Here is a 17,145-nt window from a genome sequence, read left to right as displayed (position 1 = left end):
TGTCATTTTGCAGCATTTTTTAAGCTCTTTACAGTGATATATATAGCACGATGCTACGATAAACACATTTTTCTCCAACAAAAAAAATATATTTTGATTAGGTTTTTTCCAAAAAGTACACAATTTAAATTTTCATAATATTCCTACAAATACATAGTACTGTTGTTAATAACATATAAAAATTGGAATATTTAGTTGCAGCCATATTTACTTAGAATTGAAAAGGGAAATCCTTGTAATTGGCTGTGTGTATACCATATGTATAACATACTAAAATAAAATAAAGACTTCTGTTGTATGTTGGTATATTAAATTAATTTAATATAGTAACATACAACAGAAGTTGTTACTTCATTATTAAGTTGTTATTTACGTAGCTCCATTAGTATAACCTCAACTTTATTGTGAACAATTTTTTTGCTTATTTTACGGCAAAGCCTAGACTCAAAAAGGATGTTATACCAAGCCAATAATTTAGCTGGACTGAAAAAAAACAACGGGAAGCATCAAAGTAGACAAAAGAACGCATGATAAAACGAGCACCCAGAAAAGAATCATCGCATTTGTCATCCATCAGTTCATCTAACCCAATCCCACCAGAACCTTGCAATGAGATTGAAATAAAGTCAACACCAATGGAAATAAATGACCATGAAGCAGTGGCGGCTCCTCTTTGAGGCCGCATGGCCGCGCGCCCTCCCAGATATAATGTTGGTTAAAAAATTCTGATACAACCAACTTCAACATTTTCTATTCTAATTTTAATTTGTTGAAATTCACATAAAAACACTGTCTGATATTTTTCCGACGCTCAACCAGCTTGTCATAGCTTTATAGGACGTAGGCGATGGTTGAGACCACGTTGAGAGGGCACGCACGATATTTGGGCGCAAGAGAAGTGCGGCCACGTAACCATAGCAATCGAGGACGGTCGACCAACACTCCCACTCATCTTCAGACGTTGCGTGATGTTGCATTTTGGCCGCACTTCTTTAGCGGCCTCAGTGAGCAAGAAAGCACGCGGCAAGAAGCTTTGCAAGCAGTTATCTCTGACAACAATAAAGCGAAAGCAGTGGAAAAGTTTGCAGTAGTAGTGTTTAAAGTTTCACTTATTCTTATTACGTAAGTACACATATTATAACACATGGGCTAATTAGAACGAATTTATTTTAGCATCATGAATACTGTTCATAATATATTAAATACGAACTTTTCCAATCTGCCACTTGAAGATAAGTTAAAAATTAAAGAATTGGGCAGGCCGTTGCCAAATTTGAAGTTAACGCAAATTAGTGAACGCAAAGCAGAAAACAGAAGTTTCACCCGCCATTTTTCAAGAGACATTTATACAAGAAATAATTGGATTTGTGGTTGTGACGTTTCGAATTTATTGTACTGTTTCCCGTGTTTATTACTTTACAATGCCGGATCAGGGATGGACCGAAATTGGGCAAGAACAGGGATAAAAGATCTTCACCACCTTCCTGCAAAAATAAAAAAACATGAATCGTCTCGTGGTCATATTAATTCATGCACAGGGTTCGCATTGCTTGGCAAAGTCAATATTTTAACACAATTGAGTTCTGCATACAGGGAGTCTTTAGTACTACACAATAATAAAGTCAGAAAAAACCGACACATTTTGAAAAGAATTATTAGCTGTGTAAAATTTTGCGGTTCTTTTGAACTAGCACTTAGAGGTCATGACGAAAGCGAGGGATCTGAAAATCGAGGAATATTTAGAGAGTTGATAGATTTTACTGCAGAGTTGGATGCTACACTTAAAGAACATTTACAGAAAGCAACTGTGTTTAAAGGAACCTCCAAGTCCATACAAAATGATATTTTGGACTGTATGCTACTAGTTTGTCGGGAAGAAATTTCCCATCAAATTGAAAAGGCCGACTTTTTATCTATCCAATGCGATGAAACCACCGATGTCTCAAATAATTGTCAAATGGTATTGATATTACGGTATTTCTACGAAGATTCCATTTATGAAAATTTTTGGGGCTTTTTAAGGGTTATGGATAAAACAGCAGCTGGGTTAAAAACCTGCATTGAAAACGAAATAGATCCGTTAATTTTAAAAACTCCTCAAAAACTAATAGCGCAAACTTATGATGGTGCAAATGTTATGAGCGGTTCTACCAGCGGTGTTCAAATCCAAATTAAACAGAAATATCCCAGTGCACATTTTATACATTGCTATGCCCATCAATTAAACCTAATTATGCAGAAAGCCGCATCGCAAAACCCTAAAGTGCGAGTGTTTTTTAATAATCTATCAGCTATCCCAGCGTTTTTTTCAAATTCTTCCCATCGATGCGATATTTTAGAAGAAATAGTAAATAAAAGATTACCGAGAGTGGCCGTCACTAGATGGAACTATAATATTCGTACGGTTAATTCTGTATATGAAAATCGTGAGAAACTTATAGAAGTTTTTGAAGAGGTCGAGGACAGATGAGAAAAGAGTGTTACTTCCAATGAGGCTTCTGGCTTGAGGCGAGCGTTAGAAGATCCAGAATTTATGTTTTGGTTAACGATTTTCCATAAAGTCTTGCCGCAAGTCGATATACTTTATAATCAACTCCAATCAAGAAATAAGGACAGTGTTGAATTGAAGAAGGACTTAGAAATTTTTGAGCAAAGTATTACCAACATTCGAAATGATACTGATGAAATTAAAGAAAGTGTTGAATCAAATTTTGAAAGTGCTAAAAGAAGAAGAACTGATGATAATATGCGAAGTGTTATTGCCAAGGAGGTGTGTGATGTAATAACAACACAAATGAAGGAAAGGTTCTCTTATCGGGGCCATTTGCAAGCGGCTGAACTATTCAACAAAGACATGTACTCAAAATATTCGAAAACTTTTCCAGTTAATATTCTAGATGCTGTAACTACTTGTTATCCCGTGTTATGCAAGACCAGATTAAAGACTGAATTAGAAGTAATATATTCGAGTATATAAATTATATAGTGAATAGATCAATTATAATATAACATTCTCACGTTTATGTTAGAGAATAATCTTGCCGAAACCTTTGCAGAAACAATAATGGTGTTAAAAATTATTGTGACAACTCCAATGACAACTGCAGAATCGGAACGTTGTTTTTCAACCCTTAAGCGCATAAAAACATTTTTGCGAAACACAATGCTTAATGATCGACTAAATGCCCTAGCTATGATGTCCATAAACCGAAATTTACTTCATGATGGGATCAATGATTTCGAGGAAAAAGTTATGGAAAAATTTATTGCTATGAAAGACCGTAGAGCCGATTTTAATTTTAAAAAGTAATTGTAATGTATTAATTATTATGAACGCAATGTCGTAGTGTATTTCTTGAATAGAACTATTAAACTATTATAAATCAAATTTGTTTGTATTTGAAAATTTAAATATGTAGTAGGTACCTAGTTCCTGTAAGTTGTACCTAACTATTTTATTTTGACCAGAGCCGAAAGTCGGTAAGGTTGGTTTTTCCCATAATTTGAGAAATTTGCCGACCAGCCCATCGTAAAAATTATTGCCCCTATTTGAGTATTGCCCTTCATTGCGTTTACCTGCGTAACGCCAATTCAATGTTTTCTACGAACTTGAAACCGTTTTGAAAGCGTCAAAAGCTTTGCCGTCATATTTGCCCATCTGCGTATATAAACCTACAATAGTTCTCAGCAAACATTCTAGGGAAAAAAATTGCAAAGACACCGTTCAAATAGTAAATGGAAATCCACTTTGCACCCGATAGAAAAATGAAAACCCGCTGCCCCTGATCAAATTCCTACTAAATCCCTGAGGGCAAATTTTTGTGTGCAATTGTTATTATCTGCGCCCTCCCTGCTCAAATTCCACGAGCCGGCACTGCCATGAAGATCAACTTATACATAAATGTGATGCATCAACTATGACTGATACCACTTAACTCATTTTGTATTGAAGATTTGCAATGTGAATCCAAGTTGGAAGAACTTAAATTCTATACTGGATTTGATAGCTGTGAACATGTTTGGCATGTTTTTAATATCTTAGGCCCCGCAGGGAACTATCTCTTATATTATCCAACTGGATCTAAAATGAGTGTTCGTATAGTAACTCCAGCAAATAAGTTTCTAGTTACTGTTGTTAAGTTAAGGCACAATATGATCAATAAACAACCTTCATTTAAATTTGATGTAAGTGAGATCACAAGGATCAACTTTTTTTATTGTCAATTTAGAGAACTTAAAATCTGGGTACCACTCAAGATTGCTAAAGAAAATACTAAGTTCAAAGGCCGGCAGTGTACTAGTACAGTTACCATAGAATGCACTGAGGTGAAGATAGATCAACCCAAAAATCCGGTATCACAGCAACTTACTTGCTCAACATGCAAATAGTGTAATACACTAAAAGTTTTAGTTGGCATTTCGAGTACATGTAGCATATCTTTTGTTTCCGATAGTTATGGAGGTTCCATTAATAATAGATGCTCGTTTTTGAAAAGTGTGGTTTGTCTAATTTACTTGAAAAAAAAATGACATAGCATTAGCAGATAGATGTTTTCAAATTCAAGATGTTTTCAGATTCAAGATATTTTAGCATCAAAAGATGTGACTGTCAATATGCCATAATTTTTGAAAAACAAATCTGGCCAGATTGATCCCCACCAGCTTCGTCGCTCAAAAAAAATTTCATCGAATAGAATACAGATTGAGAGAGTAATTGGTTTGGGCAAAATATAAAAGATTCTGAAGTATTTGTCGAGCAATTTAGTACCATTGGGAAGTAGAATAATACTGGTATGTTTTATACTAGCAAATTGTTGTAGCAACATAATAAAAAACAATAATAAAACAAAAATACTATTTATTTGTCTTTTATTTTTGTTATACAGATTATCTACATTACTATTGTTCTAAAGCTACTTCTTCGTGGCATCTTATGGAATTTACTGTATTAATTGGGAAATGAGCCGCAATTTAAGTTGGAAATCAAAAGATTTGTCTTAAGGGTCTAGTAAAGAAGTAAATTAACAAGTAATTTCAAATGTAGGAGTTGTAATTTTTTTTAAACCTCTGAAATCAAAGTAAAGTATAAAATACAATTTCTGAGTATAGATTTTGGCGAATCATAAGGAAAGAAATAAGTAACAATAGACAATGTTTGATAATTAGTGAAATAAATTGTATATATTTGCAAATTTTTTTTATATATTTTTTTGTTGTAAAAATTTGTATAAATCTATACATATAACGTAGTCAGTTGATGATGAAAGTAAGAAAATTTTCTTCTCTTCGGGGAGGAAAAAGGAAGCACGGTACATGGCTCAGAAAATTTTCTTTTCTAAGGGGGATGATATAATGGGATTTATCTCATTATTTAGATATTTTAGAAATCCTTAAATTAACTAAAGTATTCGTTAGATATGTGTTTATAAAACAATAAACATTACGCATATTTGTTATAATAATTGCAAAGTAGAACACCTTAGTTAAAGTCCACGTTTTGCTTAGATCAACAAGTTCGACTATTCATTTGACACACTAACGAGAATATATACAAACATATTTACATAACGAAGTATTTGATAAATATGGGAACACGATCAGATTTGAGTCATTAGTGGGTCAGTCGAATTAGTTAGTTAGGTTTGGGAGGTTGCTACCGTTAGAGCAGAATAATGTAATCACCTATTAACTGGATACATTTATATGGCATTAGTTAACCAAATAAAGGAGTTATGAGAATATAGTGTATTCGTGATAGTCAATCCCATCACCAGAGCAGTTAAATATCCACTTACCACCATAGTCTTAATTTATAGCGAGAAAAGGAGATAAAAAATATTTAACATTAATATGACTTTGTAAGATATTGATAAATTTATATTTTTAAAACGATCATGCAATCACATCGAAAACAACTTATTTACACCAAGGTAACCTTTCTAATCGATAAAAATATAGTAAGTTTGAATAACAACTTATTTGCGTCAGAGTCGTCCTTTCTGACCTGATAAAAATATCAATCACGTTAAAATAACAACGTGTTTGCATGATTATCGATAAGTTTGAACTATTTGACCCCAAAATTTAATCACGTTTTAATAACAAGTAGTTGTATGATTATTGATAAATGTTCATTTATATGACCTTAAAATATACTCACGTTGAATAACACATAAGACAAAATACGTCAATTGTTATCTGATTACCATAAACTATAAATTGAGAGCATCTTCATATTTGTGTTCTATTTCGAGTTCAACAGTGTGAAGTAACAGTAAGAAAAAATGAACAGCCAGCACGTAGTCGATGAAGTGTCCAGACAAGTAGTGGAGAAAGTAGAAGCAGTAAGTAGATTAATTAAGAGAAAAACTGATTTACAAAATTTAATACGATATTTGAAAAAACAAATTTTTATCTTAAAGAAATGTTTAAAGAATAGGGTGTTAAAAATGTTCATTGTATTGATAATTCTATTCTATTGATAATTTCTTTAGTAAAATTAATAATGAAGGAATAACTGATGAAGATTATCAACATGCTTGTAATGTTTGGAATACTTTTGAGATAAAAAATTTGCAAGAGTACGCTGAATTATATTTAAAAACTGATGTATTAATTTTATCTGATATTTTTGAAAACTTTAGGATGATGTGTTTAAAAACATATGAGTTAGATAGTCTGCATTATTTTACTTTACCAGGATTAGCATTTGACGCCATGTTAAAAGTAACAAATGTAGAACTAGAACTTTTAACAGATATTGAAATGGTTTTGTTTTTTGAAAAGGCAAAACGAGGAGTATCACAATGTAGTAATAGATATGCAGAAGCTAACAATAAATACATGGGTGATAAATATGAGCCTGATAAAGAGACCTCTTATTTGATGTACTTTGATGTTAACAACCTATATGGTACAGCTATGAGTTATTTACTTCCTTATGGAGGAGTTGAATGGATATCCCAAGAGCAAATTTATAATGAGAGAATATTAGATTGTCCTGAAGATAGTGAATATGGATACATGCTTGAAGTGGACCTTGAGTATCCGAAAGAACTTTTTAATTCACATAAAGATTTACCACTGTGCCCAGAACACATAACTCCACCAACTGCTGAAACTACCATTAAAAAACTCTTAGTAACGTTGTATGATAAAAAAAGTATGTCATTCATGATATATATATTTAAAACAAGTTATTGGGTTGGGACTGAAACTAAGATTCATCGATGTTTAAAATTTAAACAATCAGCTTGGTTACAACCCTATATTGATTTAAACATTGAATTGAAAAAGGAGAGCAAAAATGAATTTGAAAAAAAATTATTTAAACTTTTTATAAACGCTCCCTACGGTAACAGTATTGAGAATGTCCGAAAATATAAAGATATAAAAATTGTAAATAGATTTAATGGTAGATATGGTGCCAACTACATTTCCCAACTGAATTTTCAAAGTTGTACCATATTTGATGAAAATATGGTCATAATTGAAATGCAAAAACAAAAAATTAAGTTTAATAAACCTATTTACATTGGAATCTGTATTTTAGATATTTCGAAAACAATTTTGTATGACTTTCATTATAATTATATTAAAAATAAATTTCAAGAGAAAGCAAAATTACTATACACTGACACAGATAGTTTAATTTATCAGCTGTATATTGATGATATATTGATGATATACGTCGATCAGATTAGCCAAGCGGACTGAGGCGCACGATTGACAAATCTGTAGTGGATATGCGGTCGAGGCGATCGAGGTTCGTGCCCCAGCCCGGTGAATAGAAAAATAAAAAGGCTGACGTCGTAGTCTAAAATTCTAAAAAGAATCTACGACTTGGTCTGGAATAAGCTGGTGTCTGATCGGCCTATGGAGGAGCAGTACGGCAAGGGATAAGGGCTTGCGGCTCGGTGACACTCCTCCATAGATCCCTACCGGAAGGGCGTTGACGCCTATAAACGGTGTATACATACATATTGATGATATATAATGATATGAAAAATGATATTCACAAGTTTGACACATCAGAGTAGACTGAAAATAATGTCTATAACATTCCATTAAAAAATAAGAAAGTATTAGGTTTGATGAAAGGTGAAAACAAAGGTCAAATCATGACGCAGTTCATAGGATTAAGATCAAAAATGTATTCAATTAAAACCTTAAATCAGACTAAAGAAGTAAAAAAAGCAAATGGAATAAAGAAATCAGCTTTAAAGCAGCTAACTTTTGATGATTATTATACATGCTTATTTGAAAAAACAATTGTGGAAGTTTCTCAAAATACTATTATATCAAAAAAGCATGATGTATTTACAGTCCATCGACGTAAAGTTGCTTTAAGTCCATACGATGATAAAAGAATAGTTCTGTTTTCGGCACCGACACTCTCCCATGGGGGTTCAATGATAAGTAATTTTAAATGATTTTTAGACTCAATGTTTTAATAACAAAGTAAAGGTCTCATCAAAATGTTCTCATAATAAAGTTTTTAAGCACTGACACTCTCATGGGAGGGATCAATGACAAGCACTTTTTAATTCTTATACACTCGATGTTTTCCCAATAAAGTAAATGCCTTATTCTTTATTAAACATTTTTTGATAGTAAGTTTTTTTGAAGTCATTTGATATTTTTTTTGTACATAGTTTTTTACTCTATCTAATTAATCTACAAATCAGCAAACAGATTTTGTATGGTGTGGTAAGTTATTCTATTTTACATATACGTACAGTATAGTTATATAATTTTTTCTTTAGAAAAGTTTCCAAACACAATGGGAAAAAGTTTTTAGTGACCAAAACAGATTTGCAAAGTTAAAATCTAATACAAGAAAAAAAATAATACCACAAACTCAACCTACTACTTCTATCAAAATGAATGGAACGTTATGGTGTCCAAACTGTAAAATATTCTTTTGTTTTTGTAAAACATCTTTGGATAGGCATGAAGATCGTTTACCAGACTTGTATTGTTATGAAACCTTACCTAACTCTTAAGGTATACCAGTAGTCTCAAAACAAAATATTTGTTACTAATTATTTTCATATTTTGATTTTAGGCTTTGGATGATCCTCTGATTCCATACACAGTGAGAGGACATAAAAGAATAAAGCACTCCCTGGTAACTAATGAAGAATTTAATTATACGGACCAGTATGGATCCCAAATATGGGAATGGGATCCATACCATTCACAACATTTGGTATGGGCGCGACATAATGATGCAGTTACTAGGGAGTACTGGCGACTAGTACGACAAAACCTCAATTATAATCTTGAACTTTATAAATTTTATAGAATATAAAAAATCGTATTTGTTACATAAATTTAAAATATATAAATCTCATATTGTTTTAGTTACCCATTCATATACATACATATATCATTATATACAGAGAGAGTCTGTAAAGTGGAATAAATTCAATATCTCAAATACTAATTGTTTTTTTTGGAAAATGCTCAGACCCGTCGATTAGTATTTCAAATTGTCCTTTTTGACATTCAATAAAAATGTATACAGGGTATCCCAATTTAGAGATATGACGTCATCGTCGATTTTCTTAAATGGCAACACTGTTATTTTGATAGCTAATTTGATAGGGTTTGTAAAGTTATACATAACTGCAAAATATCAAATTTTTATTCTCTACCATTTACAAGATAAGAGAAAATAACAAAGTTATATCTGTAATTTGGAATATATTCAATAATTAAAATACTAACTGTTTTTTTGAAAAATGCTCAGACCCGTCGATTGGTATATCAAATTGTCATTTTTGACATATAATAATAATGTATAGAGGGTGTCCCAATTTAGAGATATGACGTCATCGTTGATTTTCTTAAATGGCAACACTATCATTTTGATAGCTATTTTGATAGCGTGTGTAAAGTTATACACATATGAAAAATTTCAAATTTTTATTCCCTACCATTTACAAGATAATAAAAAATAACAATGTTATGAAGAACAAAAAGTAATCAAATAATAATTGAATTTATTTATTTCAATTAAGAAAATGCTCATAACGTTGCCCATTGACAATTTGACAATAATTGAGGGCAAAATTATGAGTTTTTGCTTAATTTATTGAAATAATTAAATTCAATTATTAGTTGATTACTTCTTTTTCATAACTTTGTTATTTTTTATTATCATCTAAATGGTAGAGAATACAAATTTGAAATTTTGCAGTTGTGTATAACTTTACACACCCTATCAAAATAGCTATCAAAATGACAGTGTTGCCATTTAAGAAAATCAACGATGACGTCATATCTCTAAATTGGGACACCCTGTATACATTATTATTATATGTCAAAAAGGACAATTTGATATACTAATCGACGGGTCTGAGAATTTTTCAAAAAAACAGTTAGTATTTTAATTATTGAATATATTCCAAATTACAGATATAACTTTGTTATTTTCTATTATCTTGTAAATGGTAGAGAATAAAAATTTGATATTTTGCAGTTATGTATAACTTTACAAACCCTATCAAATTAGCTATCAAAATGACAGTGTTGCCATTTAAGAAAATCGACGATGACGTCATATCTCTAAATTGGGACACCCTGTATACATTATTATTGAATGTCAAAAAGGACAATTTGAAATACTAATCGACGGGTCTGAGCATTTTCCAAAAAAACAATTAGTATTTGAGATATTGAATTTATTCCACTTTACAGACTCTCTCTGTATTTAAAACCCATTAAGTAGTTCTAATTTCTAACGATTCACCAGTAAAGATTAGGCTGGGCTACGCTAGGCTAGACAGATTTTTTTTATAAGACTAAGCATGGCATACATCAACAATAAAACAAAAAAAAGAAACAAAAAATCCAAGTCTACAATTAAAATGGGTTTTAATAGGCTCACTAGACTTGATACGGTGAGAAACGAAGATATTAGGAGACAAATGGAAATCGATCTAGATATAATAGACACAATCGAAGCCAAAAGACTTAACTGGTATGGACACCTTCAGAGAATGCCTGAAAATAGATGGCCGAAAAAAATAGAAAAATGGACTCCACCCACAAGAAGAAAACGAGGTAGACCAAGACGATCCTGGAGAGATGTCGAAGATGCAATGACCGCCAGAGACTTAAATACTGAAGATTGCTTCGACAGAAATCGCTGGAGAGTAGGATGCGAGAAGCGGCGACAGCTGTAGAAGACTCGCTTATTATATTATATATATTGTTATGATCTGCTTCTTATCAATTTTATATTAATTATTATTTATTTGATTAATTATTTAATTGTCGCAAATCATACATAAAAATGAATAAAAAATCTAATCTTATACTATTAAAAAAAAAATCTAAATTATCTCACGTTATACTTATCTTCTCTCGTGGGTTCAGTATCTCTTAGTTGATCCTAATCGGGATAAAATAGGGAAAAGAAATAAAGCAAAATATTAAAATAAACATACAGAATTGTCTTTTATTTGTCAAAATCAATACTCTAAAATCTATCAAAACTAAAACCTGTGGACACAACTGTCCGAATGAAATTTCTACCACTTAAATTTATTTAAAAAAAAAACAATTTATCGGTTTGTTCCCGATGACTTTGGTAAAACAAACTAAACAAAACAAATTTATGTATTCGCAAGATTACCTATATTTACTATTTACTTTTTGAAATATTGGAATTTTAATTCATATGCCTTTTACTCAAAAATTTAAATTTCTTTAAATTTAAAAATCTCCTTCACATAAATTAACTGACCTTTTGCTTCACTCACTCTGATGTCTTCTCGTGACCCAAAACAGCTCTCCCTCGTTGACTATGTTAAAGGCTACTCATCAAAGCCCTCTCCGTTCTCCAGCTTCAAAACTATCAGCATACCAGCACCAATTCTCCAACAAGCCGGGCCTCTTTTGACACGTACTCGATTCAAACAAAACTCCAAAAATTCTCTGCTCTCCTTTTCACAATAATACAGAATCAAAGAGGTATTTCATCTCAATTTGATCTGTCTCTCGTTCCACTTTTCAACACTATTCTCCACTATCAAACAGCCACTGGTACTTGCTAACTATCTATCCACGAAAACGTCGAACTGCTCTTCAGCGATGCCAAAAACATAATGACTTCTTTTTCAAACTCTCTCAATCATTCAAACCACTTTTCCCCTTCCAACTTGCCAAGAATCAGAAACAATCTTTTCCATTCGACAAACAAACAGTCATTTTCAAAATTATTCCGACCATCCTAATTACTTTCGGGGAACCCTACAATATTTACTCGGGTTGAAACCAGATATTAAAAAATCCACAAGGAAAAGAAAAGGTTTTCCTGTAGTTGGCTGTATACCATCAATCACAAAATGGGAAAGAAATCCTTTGTAAAAGGTATAAAATTTTTTTATTAAAAATCCCTTAAAAGGGCTACATCACAACAAAACGTTTTCGATTTTTATAAAAAATCATCATCAGTGTTCGATCTAAAAATAAGTATAACCGATTTAATGAATATAAAGTTATTTAAATTTTGACAAAGGTTAGAGCAAGTTGGTTATACTTACAAACTGGATGCTAGCTGAGCCACAAAAGAAAAATATCTGGGTAAAAACCCTTTACATATAATATAGATGCCTTAAAAGTGCATACTTCGATAAAAAGGCCTGTGATGGTTACATGGCAAACAGGATAATGCCCTAAGGTAAGGTATACAGGTTTCCCAACACGTGGGATCCAAATTGAGTTGATCACATTTCAATGACTTAATGGCAACTGAATGCAAAATGAGTGATGTTTCTGAAAGGTGTCAAAAGACAGATAGACAACGTGACGTGGAATTTACCCTGTATTACGACAGCCAACTAATTTTTAGTAAAATATTTAATGAAAATTTACATAGTAATAACAAACATCAACAAAGTTATGGCTATAATTACATTTAAGTAAGTACCTTGAATATGTAAGATGAACGTGAAGTATGAAATGATTTTTATAATGAGAAATAGCCAGAATCTATGCAGCCATCTATACGTGTTCCTATTCTAATTGAAGTAAGTTCAACTGTGCTGTGGAAAATTTGATTTACTATGAATTAAAAGGAGTGTTTGGTTTAATTGTACCAATGGCAGAGTAAATTAGAGAGTCTGTAGTAAATGGAAGTCTGATATTAAAGTAGTGTTGAAATTAAGATAAGTTGTATGAGTCACAGGAGGAAACTGATATGATATAATGATATGTGAATTAATTGGTTAAGGTACCTGAGTGTTGATATTGGAAGTGAAGAAGAATATCAATTGAACTAATAACCTGGCAAAAGTATGAGGTCCTTTTATGTAACATAAGCATCTAGGACTAAACATGTTTATGAAATAGGGATTTTTTTTTTATACCAAGTTATCGAGTTGAATTGAAAAGGTTTAAAACTGGATGGATGTATGAAGGTGTATTGGAAACAAGCAATATGTGTAAAATTAGAAGGTAGTGAATAATTTGTGATTTGATATCAGAATTGTTTACTGTAATGAGGTGTGATGAAAAAGGCTGGGCGCCCCAGAAACCAGACCCCACATCTATGGATAAGAGAGTGGAAGAATTAGTATAAAAACCTTTTATAAATATTTTTCTGAAGTTTAGTTGGACCTATAACGAAAACCTGATCAAATGGCGATAAGTTATGAAATTGGGTGGAAAAGATCAAATAGTGTTAGAGTTGTGACTGGTCGATTTAGTAAAAACTGTGGAAAAAGTTAAAGTAGATTATTTTGGAAGACTAGTAGAAGTTAAGGGATAATGAGTTGATGTTAGAAATGTCGTCTGTTAAATAAGTAAATATGGAGGAAAGGTTAATATAAATGAAAAAAGAGTTTGGAAACAGCAAAGAAGTTTGGAAATTTAGGTTAAGAAAAAAGTTGACGATGTAAGGGATTGAAGTCACGATTGAAAGACACATGGCGGTTAACACAGTTAGGGCTACTTTGCTTTTCTCTAATTATTTCCAAGTCCTCGTATAGGTCCAGTCTTAAGAAATTCTTTTGAGGTATGTTTTGTATTAGAGAAACATTTTCCGGAATGTTAAGAGTATGACTGTTTTGTTTTAAATGTTGAGAAAAGGTGAAAGTGTTCTCTCTTTTCTGACCACCAGACCCATTTATGCTTCATTACCTTTCCATCAAGAGAGCCTTTCCGGTGATATCAGTAATATTATCAAGAGATCAGTTTATAACATACACATCTCTTTTAAAGTTTCCAATAATTTAGGACAATGTCTTTCCAACTCCAAAGACCCTATCAACTACATGAATCGTAGTGGGGTTTATAAACTTCAATGCTCTGACTGTGATGCTACGTACATAGGAAGAACTTGTAGGTCACTAGCATCTCGTTCCCTTGAACACACAAAAAGAGAGAACACTTCCACCTTTTCTCAACATTTAAAACAAAACAGTCATACTCTTAACATTCCGGAAAATGTTTCTCTAATACACAACATACCTCAAAAGAATTTCTTAAGACTGGACCTATACGAGGACTTGGAAATAATTAGAGAAAAGCAAAGTAGCCCTAACTGTGTTAACCGCCATGTGTCTTTCAATCGTGACTTCAATCCCTTACATCGTCAACTTTTTTCTTAACCTAAATTTCCAAACTTCTTTGCTGTTTCCAAACTCTTTTTTCATTTATATTAACCTTTCCTCCATATTTACTTATTTAACAGACGACATTTCTAACATCAACTCATTATCCCTTAACTTCTACTAGTCTTCCAAAATAATCTACTTTAACTTTTTCCACAGTTTTTACTAAATCGACCAGTCACAACTCTAACACTATTTGATCTTTTCCACCCAATTTCATAACTTATCGCCATTTGATCAGGTTTTCGTTATAGGTCCAACTAAACTTCAGAAAAATATTTATAAAAGGTTTTTATACTAATTCTTCCACTCTCTTATCCATAGATGTGGGGTCTGGTTTCTGGGGCGCCCAGCCTTTTTCATCACACCTCATTACAGTAAACAATTCTGATATCAAATCACAAATTATTCACTACCTTCTAATTTTACACATATTGCTTGTTTCCAATACACCTTCTTACATCCATCCAGTTTTAAACCTTTTCAATTCAACTCGATAACTTGGTATAAAAAAAAAAAAAAAATAGGAAAAAAAATCCCTATTTCATAAACATGTTTAGTCCTAGAAGCTTATGTTACATAAAAGGACCTCATACTTTTGCCAGGTTATTAGTTCAATTGATATTCTTCTTCACTTCCAATATCAACACTCAGGTACCTTAACCAATTAATTCACATATCATTATATCATATCAGTTTCCTACTGTGACTCATACAACTTATCTTAATTTCAACACTACTTTAATATCAGACTTCCATTTACTACAGACTCTCTAATTTACTCTGCCATTGGTACAATTAAACCAAACACTCCTTTTAATTCATAGTAAATCAAATTTTCCACAGCACAGTTGAACTTACTTCAATTAGAATAGGAACACGTATAGATGGCTGCATAGATTCTGGCTATTTCTCATTATAAAAATCATTTCATACTTCACGTTCATCTTACATATTCAAGGTACTTACTTAAATGTAATTATAGCCATAACTTTGTTGATGTTTGTTATTACTATGTAAATTTTCATTAAATATTTTACTAACAATTAGTTGGCTGTCGTAATACAGGGTAAATTCCACGTCACGTTGTCTATCTGTCTTTTGACACCTTTCAGAAACATCACTCATTTTGCATTCAGTTGCCATTAAGTCATTGAAATGTGATCAACTCAATTTGGATCCCACGTGTTGGGAAACCTGTATACCTTACCTTAGGGCATTATCCTGTTTGCCATGTGACCATCACAGGCCTTTTTATCGAAGTATGCACTTTTAAGGCATCTATATTATATGTAAAGGGTTTTTACCCAGATATTTTTCTTTTGTGGCTCAGCTAGCATCCAGTTTGTAAGTATAACCAACTTGCTCTAACCTTTGTCAAAATTTAAATAATAACTTTATATTCATTAAATCGGTTATACTTATTTTTAGATCGAACACTGATGATAATTTTTTATAAAAATCGAAAACGTTTTGTTGTGATGTAGCCCTTTTAAGGGATTTTTAATAAAAAAATTTTATACCTTTTACAAAGGATTTCTTTCCAATTTTTAGATATTAAAATTCCAAACTTTCTTTTAAACCATCTTTCTAGAAAATGATAATTACCATCTACCTGTGGATTCTATAGTTCCCGTAATAATTTCCATTTTAAATCTAAATACATCGTCCTTTTCACTTTAATTATTCACAAAAGTCTTTAATGGTTCATCGGAAAGCTCATTAAAAGAGAAATCCACTTACATCCAAACTAAATTCTAATAAATATTTCTTCTTTCTTCTTTTGCCCTTTAATTCGTCCAATTCTGAACATAGGCTTCCCCCAGTTTCCTCCATTCGCTTCTGTTTAGTGCTTTCTGCAAATAAATATTTACAGCTCAATATACAGGGTGTATCAAATTTATGTGCCCGCGTTATTTAAAAAAAAATTTAATTAAATTTTCATTTTGCTTTTGATTGATAAATTGAAAACACAATATATATATATATATATATATATATATATATATATATATATATATATATATATATATATATATACAATTAAAATTTATTTTTATCACCCTGCACAAATTTAATAAGAAGAAGAAAAGATGAAGCGATAAGCGATGAGTTTTACACTCTACATACAGGGTGGCCCCTTTGAGAAAAAGAATAAGAGATCTACAAATAAACGACCACTTCTTACAATCCTCTGGTCATTGCCTATCACTTCTTTTACTTCTTCAGCAGCTACCTTTTAGCCATTGTCGATCACCTCTTAAAGGTACATACAATACATTTTACAGGTAACAAATAAACAGGTGTCAACTCTTTTTCGGAAAAGAAGAAGAGATCTAGAGATAAGCGATGAGTTCTTACAACCCTCTGGTCATTACTTCTTCAGGAAAGAAGAAGAGATTTAGAGATAAGCGATGAGTTCTTACAACCCTCTGATCATTGTTGTTTACTTCTTCGGGAAAGAAGAAGAGATCTAGAGATAAGCGATGAGTTCTTACAACCCTCTGGCATTGCTGATCAC

General features: G+C 31.9%; 1 protein-coding gene across 2 annotated transcripts; it reads left to right on the top strand.

Moving 5' to 3' along the window:
• Positions 1-6,261: 6,261 nt before the first annotated feature.
• LOC126891433 (uncharacterized) lies at positions 6,262-9,450 on the top strand. Of its 2 annotated transcripts, XM_050660608.1 has the most exons (3): positions 7,976-8,709; positions 8,766-9,006; positions 9,068-9,450. In XM_050660608.1, exons 2-3 carry the CDS (start codon positions 8,887-8,889, stop codon positions 9,311-9,313), a joined length of 366 nt encoding a protein of 121 aa, XP_050516565.1. In that variant the 5' UTR covers positions 7,976-8,709; positions 8,766-8,886; the 3' UTR covers positions 9,314-9,450. The 2 variants fall into 2 exon arrangements, with proteins under 2 accessions (XP_050516566.1, XP_050516565.1); XM_050660609.1 differs by lacking the exons at positions 7,976-8,709; positions 8,766-9,006 and adding an exon at positions 6,262-6,344 and having other exon boundaries at positions 9,068-9,449.
• Positions 9,451-17,145: the final 7,695 nt, after the last annotated feature.

Source organism: Diabrotica virgifera, chromosome 9 (genome assembly GCF_917563875.1).
Source record: "Diabrotica virgifera virgifera chromosome 9, PGI_DIABVI_V3a".
NCBI classification, from domain to species: Eukaryota; Metazoa; Arthropoda; class Insecta; order Coleoptera; family Chrysomelidae; genus Diabrotica; species Diabrotica virgifera.
This window is presented reverse-complemented; position numbering and strand designations above follow the sequence as displayed.

Coding starts and splice junctions, on each gene's coding strand:
- LOC126891433 (XM_050660608.1), top strand. CDS start 8,887: ATGGAACGTTATGGTGTCCAAACTGTAAAATATTCTTTTGTTTTTGTA. Junction 9,007..9,067: donor AACCTTACCTAACTCTTAAG/GTATACCAGTAG, acceptor TTTTGATTTTAG/GCTTTGGATGATCCTCTGAT.